Source organism: Malaclemys terrapin, chromosome 3 (assembly GCF_027887155.1).
Source record: "Malaclemys terrapin pileata isolate rMalTer1 chromosome 3, rMalTer1.hap1, whole genome shotgun sequence".
Taxonomy (NCBI): Eukaryota; Metazoa; Chordata; order Testudines; family Emydidae; genus Malaclemys; species Malaclemys terrapin.
The window spans coordinates 25,262,841-25,277,483 of record NC_071507.1 but is presented as its reverse complement, the minus strand read 5'-3'; the positions used below and the strand labels follow the sequence as shown (position 1 = coordinate 25,277,483).

Here is a 14,643-nt window from a genome sequence, read left to right as displayed (position 1 = left end):
AGTTTGAGTTAATCTTTTTTAAACATGGGAGACCAGAACTGCACACAGTACTCCAAATGAGGTCTCACCAGCGCCTTATACAACGGAAGCAGCACCTCCTTATCCCTACTAGATATACCTCGCCTAATGCATCCCAAGACCGCATTGGCTTTTTTCACCGCCACGTCACATTGTCGACTCATAGTCATCCTGCGGTCTACAAGGACCCCTAGGTCCTTCTCCTCTTCCGTTACTTCTAACCAATGCGTCCCCAGCTTGTAACTAAAATTGTTGTTAGTCATCCCTAAATGCATCACCTTACACTTTTCACTATTAAATTTCATCCTATTTCTGATACTCCAATTCACAAGCTCATTCAAGTCTCCCTGCAGAATATCCCTATCCTCCTCCGAATTTGCAATGCCTCCCACCTTCGTATCATCCGCAAACTTTATCAGCCCACTCCTGCAATCGGTTCCGAGGTCAGTTATAAATAGATTAAATAAAATGGGTCCCAAAACCGAACCTTGAAGCACTCCACTAGTAACCTCCCTCCAACCTGACAGTTCACCCTTCAATACGACCCGCTGCATTCTCCCCATTAACCAATTCCTTATCCACCTCTGGATTTTCATATCGATCCCCATCTTTTCCAGTTTAACCAATAATTCCTCATGGGGTACAGTATCAAACGCTTTACTGAAATCCAGGTATATTAGGTCCACCGCATTTCCCTTATCTAATAAGTCCGTTACTTTCTCGAAGAAGGAGATCAGATTCGTTTGGCACGATCTGCCCTTCGTAAAACCATGTTGTAATTTATCGCAATTGCCATTAACCTCAAGGTCCTCAACTAGTTTCTCTTTCAGAATTTTCTCCAGAACCTTGCACACTACAGATGTTAAACTAACAGGCCTGTAGTTACCCGGATCACTTTTTTTCCCTTTCTTGAAAATAGGAACCACATTAGCTATTCTCCAGTCTAACGGGACCACCCCCGAGTTTACAGATTCATTAAATATTATCGCTAATGGGCCTGCTATCTCCCGTGTCAATTCCTTCAATATTCTCGGATGAAGATCGTCCGGTCCTCCCGACTTAGCCCCATTAAGGCGTTCAAGTTTTGTTTCTACCTCGGATACGGTAATCCCCCATCCTGTATGCCCCTCTGTCACGGTGCTAGTATCCCTAATACCTTCATTGGCCTCATTAAACACCGATGCAAAATATTCATTGAGATATTGCGCCATGCCTAGATTATCTTTAATCTCCTCTCCGGCTATAGTCTTCAGCGGTCCCACTTCTTCTTTCTTTGCTTTCTTCCTATTTATATGGCTGTAAAACCTCTTACTATTGCTTTTAATTCCCCTCGCTAGGTCCAACTCTACACGGCCTTTGGCCTTTCTCACTCTATCTCTACATTCTCTGACTTCACTAAGGTAAGTTTCCTTACTGATCCCTCCTCTCTTCCACTCTTTGTACGCTTTCTGTTTTTTCCTAATCGCCCCTTTGAGTCGGTCGCTCATCCAGCTCGGTCTAAATCTCTTGCTTAGTAATCTTTTTCCCTTTTTTGGGATACAGGCCTCTGACAGCTCATGCATCTTTAACTTAAAGTAATCCCAGGCATTATCTGCCTTAAGATTCATTAATACGTTTGTCCAATCCACTTCCCTTACCAGTCCCCTTAATTTGTTAAAATTAGCCTTTTTAAAATTATAAACCCTAGTCTTTGATTTAATTCTGTTACTCCTTCCATGTATTAAACCGGATTAGCTCATGATCACTGGAGCCCAAGTTGTCCCCTACTATCACTTCCTCAACGAGGTCCTCACTACTTACCAGAATCAAATCTAAAATGGCCTCCCCCCTCGTCGGTTCAGCTACGACTTGATGAAGGAATTGATCAGCAAGCACATCTAGGAACATCTGAGCCCTATTATTGCTACTAGTGTTTGTTCCCCGATCTATATCCGGGAAGTTAAAGTCCCCCATAATTACACAGTTCCTATTAGTATTTACTTCTCTAAACACATTAAATAGTTCTTTATCCATATCCTGGGTCAATCCTGTTGGTCTATAGCACACCCCAAGCACTATCCCCAGAGAGGCTCTAGTAGTCCTTTTACCCAGTGTGATTATTGCCCAGACGGACTCCGTGTTATCTATTCCATCAACTATTATTTCTTTACAGCTTATTTCACTATTGACATACAATGCCACCCCCCCACCTTTACCTTTGTCCCGGTCTTTCCTAAACAGTGCATACCCCTCCATACCTGTGTTCCAGTCGTGACTGCCATTCCACCACGTTTCAGTTATTCCTACGATATCCGGTTTCAATTCTCGGACCAAGAGCTCCAATTCCTCCATTTTATTACCTAGGCTTCTCGCATTGGTGTATAAACACCCTAATGTATGTTGTTTAGCCTGTCTCCCATTAGTAACACTATATGTTGCGGGCCTCTTTGTGTCTGTTCCCCCTGTCCTTCTTATGTCCAATCTAATCTCCCCGGCTATATCTCCTCTTATCTCACTCACCTTTTCAATGTTGGAATCTGGCGTGGAGGTTAACTGTGCATCTCCCAACCGTCTCCCCAAACTTCCTAGTTTAAAGCTCTTTTGATAAGATGAGCCAGCCTCCCTCCCAGAAGTCTATTTCCTTCCCTACTCAGGTGAAGTCCATCCCGCGAGAACAGGTGTCTGTCCCCGAAAGCCTCCCAGTGGCCCTACATCCCAAAGCCCTCCTTATAGCACCACTCCCTTAGCCAACTATTTATTCTCACAATCCTATCAGCCCTTTGCTGCCCTTCCCTAGGAACAGGCAGAATCCCACTAAAGATAATCTGAGCCTCTATCTCCTTGAGCGTCTTACCCAGCCTGGCATAATCTCCCTTGATTCTCTCTAACGAGAACCTAGCTGTGTCATTCGTTCCTACATGAAGGATTATCAAGGGGTTCTTACCTGCTCCTTTTAGGATCCTTTTCAACCGTAGGTCCACATCGCGTATCTTTGCGCCCGGTAGACAGCACACCCTTCTGTTCTCTGGGTCTGCCCTGGTCACAGGCCTGTCCAATCTCCTCAGTAAAGATGTTTGATGTTTGAGTTTGACTTTGACCTTGGAAGTGGTAATTTCTACTTCCATATCCTCGTTGCCATTAGCCACCCTGTCAGTACTTATGAAAAAGTGAAGCAAAGTATTTGTTTAGGTATTAGACCAGGGGTCGGCAATCTTCAGCATGCGGCCCATCAGGGTAATCCACTGGCAGGCCACGAGACATTTTGTTTACTTTGACCGTCTGCAGGCATGGCCCCCTGCAGCTCCCAGTTGCCGTGGTTTACCATTCCCAGCCAATGGGAGCTGCGGGAAGCAGTATGGCCTGCGGGCCACTGGGAGCTGCAGGGGGCTGTGCCTGCGGACAGTCAACGTAAACAAAATGTCTCGTGGCCCGCCAGTGGAATACCCTGATAGGCCGCATGCTGAAGGTTGCCTACCCCTGCGTTAGACCATGCTTAGATTATCTTTAGTCTCCACCCCATCCACAGTACTTAGTGGTCCCACTTCTTTTTCCCTTATTTTCATTTTATTTATATGACTTTAGAACCTTTTACTATTGGTTGTACTTTCCTTTGCAAAGTCCAACTCTGCTTGACTTTTGGCAGTTCTCACTTTATCCCTACACTTTCTGACCTCCAAGAAGTAATTTTTCTTGCTGATCCATCCCATTTTCCATTCCTTGTAGTCCTTCTGCTTTCTTTTAATCACCTGTTTGAGATGCTTGCTCATCTAGCTTGTCTGCAACCCTTCCCTACAATTTCCCCCTCCCGCCCCCGTGCTTGGGATGCAGGCTTCAGTTTGTGCAACTTTGAGTTAAAAGTAATTCCAAGCCTCTTCCATGTTCAGATCCTTGAGTTCTTCAGTCCAGACCACTTCCCTAACAAGTACCCCCAATTTTTTTAAGTTTTCTCTTTTGAAATCAACGACCCTAATTGCAGATCTTTTTTTGCTTATGCTTCTATTTAGATTAAACTGAATTAGCTCATGATCACTCGAACCAAGGCTATCCACTACAACCAGTTCTTCTATGAGGGCCTCACGATTCATCAATACCAAATCTAAAATGGCATCACCTCTTGTTGGTTCAGTGACTGTTTGGTGAAGAAATCTGTCAGCTATAACATGCTAATAGATTCTTGAGTGACCCTAAGATCCTTGGGGATATACACGTTGGCTTACAAAAGAAAATACTCCTGAGGGGAATTCTGCACCCAAAAAAATAAAAATTATGCACACAATATTTTAAAATTCTGTAAATTTTATTTGTAAATAAATAAATGTGGCTTTGGCAGGGCAGTGGGGAGCACAGGCCACTGGCTGCATTGAGATGGGAGATCACCCTGAAGGCCCCACCTCCTCCAGTACAGAGACTCGACACAGTGCCAGGGGTGGGCCTGCCCCAGAAACACCCCGGGTCCTGCCCCTCTGCGCCAGGTATGGGTGGGCAGGCTGGCTCAGCAGAATCCAGTGATGCAGGGGCAGAGATGCATCTCAGCACCAACTTACTTGAGCTCAGAGCGGTTTGAAATGTGTGTGCTCAGTTCCTCCCGCTGATCATGAACACGCACATGAAAGTCATTATGGACAACATGGCCAGTATGTACAACATAAACTGGCAAGGAGCTCCCAGGTCTCATTCCTTATGCACAGAAAGCTAGGGAATTGGTGCATCTCACACAATGTCCTAATATCAGTGGCGTACCTACAACACGACAGCCGACAGCCTCAGCTGAAAGTTCCTGCTTGATCACGAATGGGAAGTAGAGTCAACTATTCTACATGATATATTCAGGAAATGGGAGTAGCCAGAGAGAGACTTGTTTGCTACCTACCAGAGAAAGAAATGTCCGCAGTACTGCTCCAGACCGGGGATGAGACGACACTCCAGGGGAGACGTTCTCCTCCTCCCTTGAAACAAGGGCCTTCTTTACACCTTTCCTCCATTCCCTCTATTACTAAAGGTGCTGTTGGAGACAAAAAAGGAAAAAGCAAATATTCTGATTGCTCCCACATGGCCCAGACAGATATGGTATCCTTACCTGTCCCAGCTGGCGTTGTGTCCACCAGTGATTCTACCATCACTCCCTACCTTCTGTCACAGAATAAGAGTCTCACCCTTCACCCCAATTTATGGATCCTACATCTCAAAGTGTGTCTCCTTCTTGTTTCCAGCACATAGAGACATCCTGCTTGGAGGAAATACAGGAGGTACTATTGCACAGTAGAAAGGGTTCTCCTCATCACACCTACCTGCAGAAATGGAAGAGATTCCAGATATGTGACTTGAGGTTAAATATATATTACCTTTTGTAATAGGTAGATCTTACTTTTTAATTAAGGCTGCATTTAATTGAAGGTCACTAACTTTAATATTTCAATACTTGAAATACTCTTTGTACTATTGACACATACATTTTTAAGAAAAGTCAAGTTTTTTTTTTTTAAATTTCAGTTTTTGATGATGAAGAAGAAAGCAAGTTGTCCTATACAGAGATTCATCAGGAGTACAAAGCTCTGGTGAGTATTATTCACCAATGGCTAGGGTGTAGGAATCTGGAGCATAGGTATGGGCATATTGGATCAGTAGTCGTTCATTTAGTCCAGTCTCTTGTCTCTGACAGTCGCCAGTACCAGATGTGTTAGGGGAATATGTGAGAACCTCATGGTTGTTCCATTTTTGTCCACTAACTCATAGGTGACATTTCTTCCTAAACCTAAGCCTTAGTAGTTGACTTATACCCTGAAGTGTGAAGGTTCATATACCGTCTAAAAACAGTTTTATTCTACTTAATGTAACTGTGTATGTCTTCACTATTTCTATAAATAAAGAATTCTTTTCTGAATCCTGCTAAATTTTTGGCCTTGTGATCTCTTGTGACAGCGAGTTCTACAAGTTAATTATGCATTATGAAGTATGTATTTCCTTTATCAATTTTAAATGTGTTGCCTTTCAACTTAATTAAATATTTCCTGTAGGAGGAGCTGATTTATCCTTTTAAAACTTTATTATTTTGTTTACTTCTCATGAATCATCTTATTTGTGTAGACTAAAAAATACCAAAGTTTTCCATCTTTTTGTTTTTGGAAGTCTTTTCATAACCCATTATTTTCAGTGCCTGTCTCTGAATTCCTTATTTTTTGAGCTAGGGTGACTAGAACTGAACACAGCATTTCAGGTGAGGGTGATTTATATAATTTCCAATCCTCTGGTTTCACTTTGGTTATGGTAGAGTCCATCTCATCCATATAGGCTCTCTCCAAAAAAGTTTCTCAGTGCCTAATACATGTAATATTCTACTCTGTAAACCATGCATTGGGATTCTGAAATTCCTCCTGTTTAGCTGGACATAGGCCTTTTTCATAATACTCTAAATTGACTTTGTGGGATCTATTTGTGACACCTACTTTTTGTCAATGGCATAAAACGTAACATAACCAGAGATTCCTTCCCCACACACACTGGAAATGTAAGAACGTGAGAACGGCCATACTGGATCAGACCAAAGGTCCATCCAGCCCAGTATCCTGTCTACCGACAGTGGCCAATACCAGGTGCCCCAGAGGGAGTGAACCTAACAGGTAATGATCAAGTGAACTCTCTCTCCTGCCATCCATCTCCACCCTTTGACAAACAGAGGCTAGGGACACCATTCCTTACCCATCCTGTCTAATAGCCATTAATGGACTTAACCTCCATGAATTTATGTAGTTCTCTTTTAAACCCTGTTATAGTCCTAGCCTTCACAACCTCCTCAGGCAAGGAGTTCCACAGGTTGAATGTGCGCTGTGTTAAGAAGAACTTCCTTTTATTTGTTTTAAATGTGCTGCCCATTAATTTCATTTGGTGGCCCCTAGTTCTTATATTATGGGAACAAGTAAATAACTTTTCCTTATTCACTTTCTCCACACCATTCATGATTTTGTATACCTCTATCATTTCCCCCCCTTAGTCTCCTCTTTTCCAAGCTGAAAAGTCCTAGCCTCTTTAATCTCTCTTCATATGGGAACCGTTCCAAACCCCTAATCATTTTAGTTGCCCTTTTCTGAACTTTTTCTAATGCCAGTATATGTTTTTTGAGATGAGGAGACCACATCTGTATTCAAGATGTGGGCATCCCATGGATTTATATAAGGGCAATAAGATACTCTCCGTCTTATTCTCTATCCCCTTTTGAATGATTCCTAACATCCTGTTTGCTTTTTTGACTGCTGCTGCACACTGCGTGGATGTCTTCAGAGAACTATCCATGATGACTCCAAGATCTTTTTCCTGATTCGTTGTAGCTAAATTAGCCCCCATCATATTGTATGTATAGTTGGGGTTATTTTTTCCAATGTGCATTACTTTACATTTATCCACATTAAATTTTCATTTTGTTGCCTAATCACTTAGTTTTGTGAGATCTTTTTGAATTTCTTCACAGTCTGCTTTGGTCTTAACTATCTTGAGCAGTTTAGTATCTAGATGTACCTAGATGTTTAAAGAGATCTAGCACTTTCAATCATAGTAAGAAAGACACAAAATGCCTCTCCCAAGCATCACATATAGCTATTGAAGTTGTGATTGCATCTAAGGAATTGGACATTTAAATAAGTAAGGAAATAGTGTTTTCTTTACTCAGTTGTGCACTTGCAAGACTGTTACTGCTGGCAGTTATAGTGGTGCAAAAGTCTATTTATCAGACAAAGGAAATTCACATCAGAATGTGCGCAAGTTTTAGTTGTTTGTAATTTTGTTTTACTGGCTCTCTATTCTCTAATCTTTGTAAAGTGATGATTCTTCCCTGATAACTAATCACATGCAAAATTTGAATTTTTAAAGTTATTTTAATTTTTGAATATTTTAAAAATATCAGAACAATCTCTTAAAGCAGAAAATAAATTTTTCTCCAAAATACTCATCTCTGCATATTCCCATATTGCCCATACCCTTGCACACAGTCATGGCATAAACTTGTCATACTTTATGGCCTGGGAGTGGATTCCATTCTTCCCACCTCAGCAGAAATTTCATGCTCAAATCCCATTGTCTCAGGGTATGTCTACACTATGAGAGTAGTTCGATTTCACTTAAATAGAATATGTGGAATCGATATTACAAAGTCAAACGTGTGTATCCACACTAAGGACAGTAATTCAACTGTGTGAGTCCACACTAACGGGGCAAGCGTCGACATTGGAAGCGGTGCACTGTGGGCAGCTATCCCGCAGTCCCCGCTGCCCATTGGAATGCTGGGTCGAGCCCCCAGTGCCTGCTGGGGAAAAAAATGTGTCGAGGGTGGTTTTGGGTAACTGTCGTCATCCAACCGTCACTCCCGCCCTCCCTCCCTGAAAGCGCTGGCGGGCAACCAGTTCGCGCACTTTTCTGCTGAGTGACAGCGCGGACGCCACAGCACTGCGAGCATGGAGCCCGCTGCGACCATCGCTGCAGTTATGGCCGTTGTCAACACCTCGCACCTTATCATCCACATTTTCCAGAGGCAGATGCTGAGAAATCGGGCGAGGAGGCTACGGCAGCGCGATGAGGACATGAAGTCTGATAGTGGCACAGACCTGTCACAAAGCACGGGACCCCGCGCCATGGACATCATGGTGGCACTGGGTCATGTTGATGTCGTGGAATGGCGATTCTGGGCACGTGAAACAAGCACGGACTGGTGGGACCACATAGTGCTGCAGGTCTGGGATGAATCCCAGTGGCTGAGAAACTTTCGCATGCGGAAGGGAACTTTCCTTGAACTTTGTGAGTTGCTGTCCCCTGCCCTGAAGCGCAAGGACACCCGGATGCGAGTAGCCCTGACTGTCCAGAAGCGAGTGGCCATAGCCCTCTGGAAGCTTGCAATGCCAGACAGCTACCGGTCAGTCGCGAACCACTTTGGCGTGGGCAAATCTACCATGGGGGTTGTTGTGATGCAAGTAACCAACGCAGTCGTTGATGTATTGCTGTCAAAGGTAGTGACCCTGGGAAACGTGGAGGTCATCATAGATGGCTTCGCCGCGATGGGATTCCCAAACTGCGGTGGGGCTATAGATGGAACTCACATCCCTATCCTGGGACCGGACCACCAGGCCAGCCAGTACATTAACCGAAAGGGCTACTTTTCAATGGTGCTGCAAGCACTGGTGGACCATAGGGGACGTTTTACCAACATCAACGTCGGATGGCCGGGCAAGGTTCATGACGCTCGTGTTTTCAGGAACTCTGGTATGTTTAGACGGCTGCAGGAAGGTATTTACTTCCCAGACCACAAAATAACTGTTGGGGATGTGGAGATGCCTATAGTGATCCTCAGGGACCCAGCCTACCCGCTAATGCCCTGGGTCATGAAGCCCTATACAGGTGCCCTGGACAGTGAAAAGGAACTCTTCAACTACCGTCTGAGCAAGTGCAGAATGGTGGTGGAGTGTGCTTTTGGACGTCTCAAGGGGAGATGGAGAAGCTTACTGACTCGCTCTGATCTCAGCGAAACCAATATCCCCATTGTTATCGCAGCTTGCTGTGTGCTCCACAATCTCTGTGAGAGCAAGGGGGAGACCTTTATGGCGGGGTTGGAGGTTGAGGCAAGTCGTCTGGCTGTTGATTACGCCCAGCCAGACAGCCGTGCGATTAGAAGAGCCCAGCGGGACGTGCTGTGCATCCGGGAGGCTCTGAAAGCTAGGTTCCTGAGTGAGCAGGGTAACCTGTGACTATTTAGTTTTTTTACAGAGAAGCTGAACCTGCCCCCGTTTCTTTACCCAGTGACTCTTCACTATCCTCTCCAGTTTCATACCCCGTTCACTCCCTTCCAACCCACGTTTAAAAATAAAATCACTGAACATTTGTTAATGAACAACGTTTTGTTTATTACTGTTTTCGCGGTAAAGTGTTGAAACTGGTACGCAGACTGTGGTGGGGAGCGGGTGTAGTGTAGTGATGCAAAGGACGCTTCTAAACTCGAGGAATGACAGGCTCCTGCTTCTACATTGGTCCGCACTGGTGGACTGATTGTTTCAACGGAGCCTGCACCCCTCCTGTTCGGGACTCTGTGTGTGGGGGCTATGTGACTTTGTGGCAGGGGGAGGACGGTTACAGATCCGCTGCTGCGTGGCTTTGTGATCCAGTATAAGGACCGCTGCATAAGATCTCTAACCGCCCTCCCCCGCCACAAAGTCACATAGCCCCCCCGCACACAGAAAATGAAAAACACCTCCCAGACTGACCAGGGTGCTTAGTGACTGCACTGTGTGTGTGACCTGCTGCTGAACCTGCCCCTGTGTCTGTACCAACCCCCTTCCCCCACCCCTTCAAACAGACTGTCCTCTAAAAAAACATGAAGGAAACAGTAATTAACAGAAACATATTTTTTATTAGCAACTAGACAGTTAGGGGATGAAACTGGGATGGGGGCTTGGGTGAGGCGGGAAGGAAAGCACTTCTCAAATTTTGGGGAATGACCGCCTTCTGGTACTTGAGCAGTCTGCAGGGGTAGAGTGACAGTTTTCACGGACTCTGCCGCCCCTCCTTCTTGGTACTTTGGGTGAGTGGGGTATGGGACTTTGTGACGGGGGACGGTGGTTACAGATAGACTGCAGCGGAGCTCTGTCCTCCTGCCTCCGGTCCTGCAGAACATCCACAAGGCGCCGGAGCGTGTCCGTTTGCTCCCTCATTAGTCCAAGCAGCGTTTGAGTCGCCTGCTGGTTTTCCTGCCGCCACCTCTCCTCCCGTTCGCTGTGTGCTCGCTGGTATTGGGACATGTTCTCCCTCCACTGAGTCTGCAGGGTTGCCTCGGCTCGGGAGCAGTCCATAAGTTCTGAGAACATGTCGTCCCGTGTCCTTTTCTTTCTATGCCTAATCTGCGCCAGCCTCTGGGAGTCTGATGGCCGGGTAGGTCGGGAGACAGTCACAGCTGTGGGATGGGAAAAAGGGAGTGAATTCCTCAGAAAGATAAATTTTTTGGTGAACAAAGAAAATAGTCTTTCTCTGTGAACAAGACCATTCACAGCACCTATCACATGCGCACTCAGGACAAGGTCGAATTTTCAGCCTTTGCATTCAGTCCCTGGGGTCTTGCAGTGCAGATCACACAAGCGGAACAGGACAGCGGAATTTGGGTAGCAGGCTGACATGGTAAGCCGTAGACTTGTGGCACCTTAAAACTTTAATAATAGCACTGCCCTACTTTGACGTTCAAAGCAATGCTCCTAGCGTTGGCCAGTTCCTGCTGCCAGCAATCCGGCAAGCATGAATTCTGCCCCTGTCCCACCCCCTCGCGGCTGTCCCCGGGAAAGATCCCTCTATGCTGCCCCTCTCCCGCCTCCACCGCATGGCTGTAAACCGCCGGTTACAGTTCTGTAAAGGAACAGGCAAGCAGTCCCAATACTAACATTCCCCTAATTCAAAGCAGGTCACCATGAGCGACATCACTCTGATGCGGATTTCAGACAGCGACAAAGAACGCATGCTTCGTGAAAGCCTGCAAAGACCAGGGCCGTATGCCGCCATGCTGTGCAAGGCAATGATACCGGAGTACTTGATGATAGCCTGGCGCGGAAACGTTTCATACTACGGAGGACACAACAAGGCCGCTCTCCCAAGGAACCTCATGCAAAGGCTTTCCAATTACCTCCAGGAGAGCTTCATGGAGATGTCCCATGAGGATTTCTGCTCTATCCCAGGACATATAGACCGAATTTTACTGTAGCTGCACTGGCAAGGACTAAACAGTAGAGCGCCTAGGGCAAACCAATCAAGATATACCGGACATTGTTAGATTTTTTTTGCAGCAGTTGCACTGCCAAAGACTAAAACTTTAAGCGCCTGGGACAATCTAATCATGAAAAACCCACAGTTAATATTAATGTTCTGTTCTAAATAAATGTTTACATGTTTAAAACACTTACCGGCTGATCCTTCTCCTGATTCTGGGTCCGGGTTAACACCTGGGGATGGTTGGTAGGGGATCTCTGTGAGGATGATGAAGAGATCCTGGCTGTCTGGGAAATCAGCATTGTAAGCGCTGTCGACTGCCTCGTCCTCCTCATCTCCTTCCTTATCTTCCCCGTCCACTACCATCTCCGAGGAAGCGGGCGTCGACAATATCCCATCCTCAGAGTCTATGGTCAGTGGTGGGGTAGTGGTGGCGGCCGCACCTAGGATGGAATGCAGTGCCTCGTAGAAACGGCATGTCTGGGGCTGGGATCCGGAGCGTCCGTTTGCGTCTTTGGTCTTCTGGTACCCTTGTCTCAGCTCCTTGATTTTCACGCGGCACTGCATTGCATCCCGGTTGTATCCTCTCTCTGTCATGGCTTTGGAGATCTTCTCGTAGATCTTTGCATTCCATTCGATCGCAGCTCCGAAAGCACGGACTCATCGCCCCACACAGCGATCAGATCCAAGACTTCCCGATCAGTCCATGCTGGGGCCCTCTTTCTATTCTGAGATTGCATGGCCATCTCTGCTGGAGAACTCTGCATCGTTGCCAGTGCTGCTGAGCTCGCCACGATGTCCAAACAGGAAATGAGATTCAAACTGCCCAGACAGGAAAAGGAATTCAAATTTTCCCGGGGCTTTTCCTGTGTGGCTGGTCTGAGCATCCGAGCTTGGACTGCTGTCCAGAGCGTCAACAGAGTGGTGCACTGTGGGATAGCTCCCGGAGCTATTAGCATCGATTTCCATCCACACCTACCCTAATTCGACATGGCCATGTCAAATTTAGCGCTACTCCCCTCATTGGGGAGAAGTACAGAAGTCGAATTTAAGAGACCTCTATGTCGAACTAAATAGCTTTGTTGTGTGGACGGGTGCAGAGTTAATTCGATTTAACGCAGCTAAATTCGACATAAACTCCTAGTGTAGACCGGGCCTCAGTCTTGAAATAGGGACCAGGATTTGGCAAGATACTAGCAGTTGGCCTATATTTTACTGCCTTCTTGGACCCTGTTCAGGTTACTATTCTTCAAGTACACAGTGTGGTACTGTCATGTTGATGTCCATTTTTAAGATCCATTTAATTTTATCCAAGATCTTTTTCTTGAATTTGGTCATTGTGGGGCATGCTCCAAACACACATACATAGAAATAATGGGTAGATTGTGTATTCAAATGGTATCAATTCAGATTGGATTCCTTAAGTCCCAGACTTCGAAGTTTCTCCAGAATCCAAACAAAGCATAATGAAGAAACGTGAAATATATTCGTTTTAGGCATTCATTTAAATTATCATCTTGTAATTTGTGTGGACATTTATTTTCTTCCAATTTAGAAAAAAAAAATTGTCCATACACAGTCTCTGAATGTCCTGACAGTTGTTTAAAATTAGAAAACCCTAATGCAATACAGTCAATCCACCCGTTTTAACAATCAACAACATGATCAAATACTAATATCCCCATTCACTTGTCTGTACCTTAATCCCTCTATATTTCTTCAGAGGTGAGCTAAAACAAACGGGCCCTACAACATGCCTTGAAAGTTCATAAACCTGTGCTATTTTGTACAAGAGGTAGGGGGCTTTCTTGAGTCATGAGCCCTTATGCAAAACACCAAGTTAAATCCCCGTCTTATTATATGCAGGTGAGAGGCTAGCATCAGTGCCTCCACTAACTGCAAATGAGGCAGTGTCAAAAGTAGGCTGATACCAGGCCATTTAGGTCTAAATACCAAAACCTTAAAATCTAATCTATTTTATTTATACTTCTCCATATCCTTGTTCTGTATCACATTTTAGATTAAAATATTGTTCTTATCAAGAAACTTTGATACACAACTGTATCTTTTTTAGTGTTACATTTTCTTCAATTACACTGACCTAGTCTCTAGCTAAAATACTACTTGCATTCATAGACTTGAGAGTTTGGTATCCACTATTTAGTCAAGCTGACAATCAGAGTCCTTTCTGGAATCTGTGATGTATGCCTTCTATTTTGTTCAACAGCTCTAGCAAAGTTTTCTAATTAACTCACTAATATGAGCATTGAAAACCACTGTGGATTTCTGGAAGATACTACATACCAGCAGGTTTCTGAGGTTTTCACTATAACTAATTTTCTTAATAATATTGCAGTGATTTTCAAATGAATCAAGATACTGTAAAAAAATAAAAATCACAATAGTAAAATAATGTATTGACAATTAGTATGGTTTGACAGGTGAGTTTAAAAGTTTGGTGACTTATATGTCTATGTGTTGGGGTAAAAATTATTAGAAGGTAAGACTCATAATTTTTTGTAGGTTGAAAAACTGCTAGAAGGTTATCTTAAGGAAATTGGAATTAATGAAGAGACATTTCAAGAAGCGTGTTCATCTCCTCTTGCGAAGTCACATACTTCACAGGTATATTTTTCTTTGTTATGCTGTTATAGTCCACAGTAATGACTGGATTTTAATTGATAATCTGTTAATTTTCTATTTCCACTAATATAGCATTACAGGTCCTTTTTTGCAGAAAATTTTTCATTTTCTAAAATTCTATAATAAATTCATACCCATCAGCTATGAATTGTGGCTAGCAAATTACTTCTGCAGTTTTAATTTAGATCAGTGGTGTCACTTGAAGGCCATATATTTGTATGTGGCATCAAAAACTTCTTATCAAAATTTGTTTCCTGTGTTTTTTGTATTTTTTTAAAT

The 14,643-nt window shown here is 44.3% G+C and overlaps 1 protein-coding gene across 1 annotated transcript in view; it reads left to right on the top strand.

Moving 5' to 3' along the window:
- Window positions 1-14,643, top strand: part of CFAP36 (cilia and flagella associated protein 36) — a 132,248-nt gene that overhangs the window by 35,971 nt on the left and 81,634 nt on the right. Inside the window, exons 2-3 of the mRNA XM_054023286.1 lie at window positions 5,488-5,552; window positions 14,245-14,346. Coding sequence (XP_053879261.1) covers window positions 5,488-5,552; window positions 14,245-14,346 — 167 coding nt within the window. The remainder of the gene's footprint in view (window positions 1-5,487; window positions 5,553-14,244; window positions 14,347-14,643) is intronic.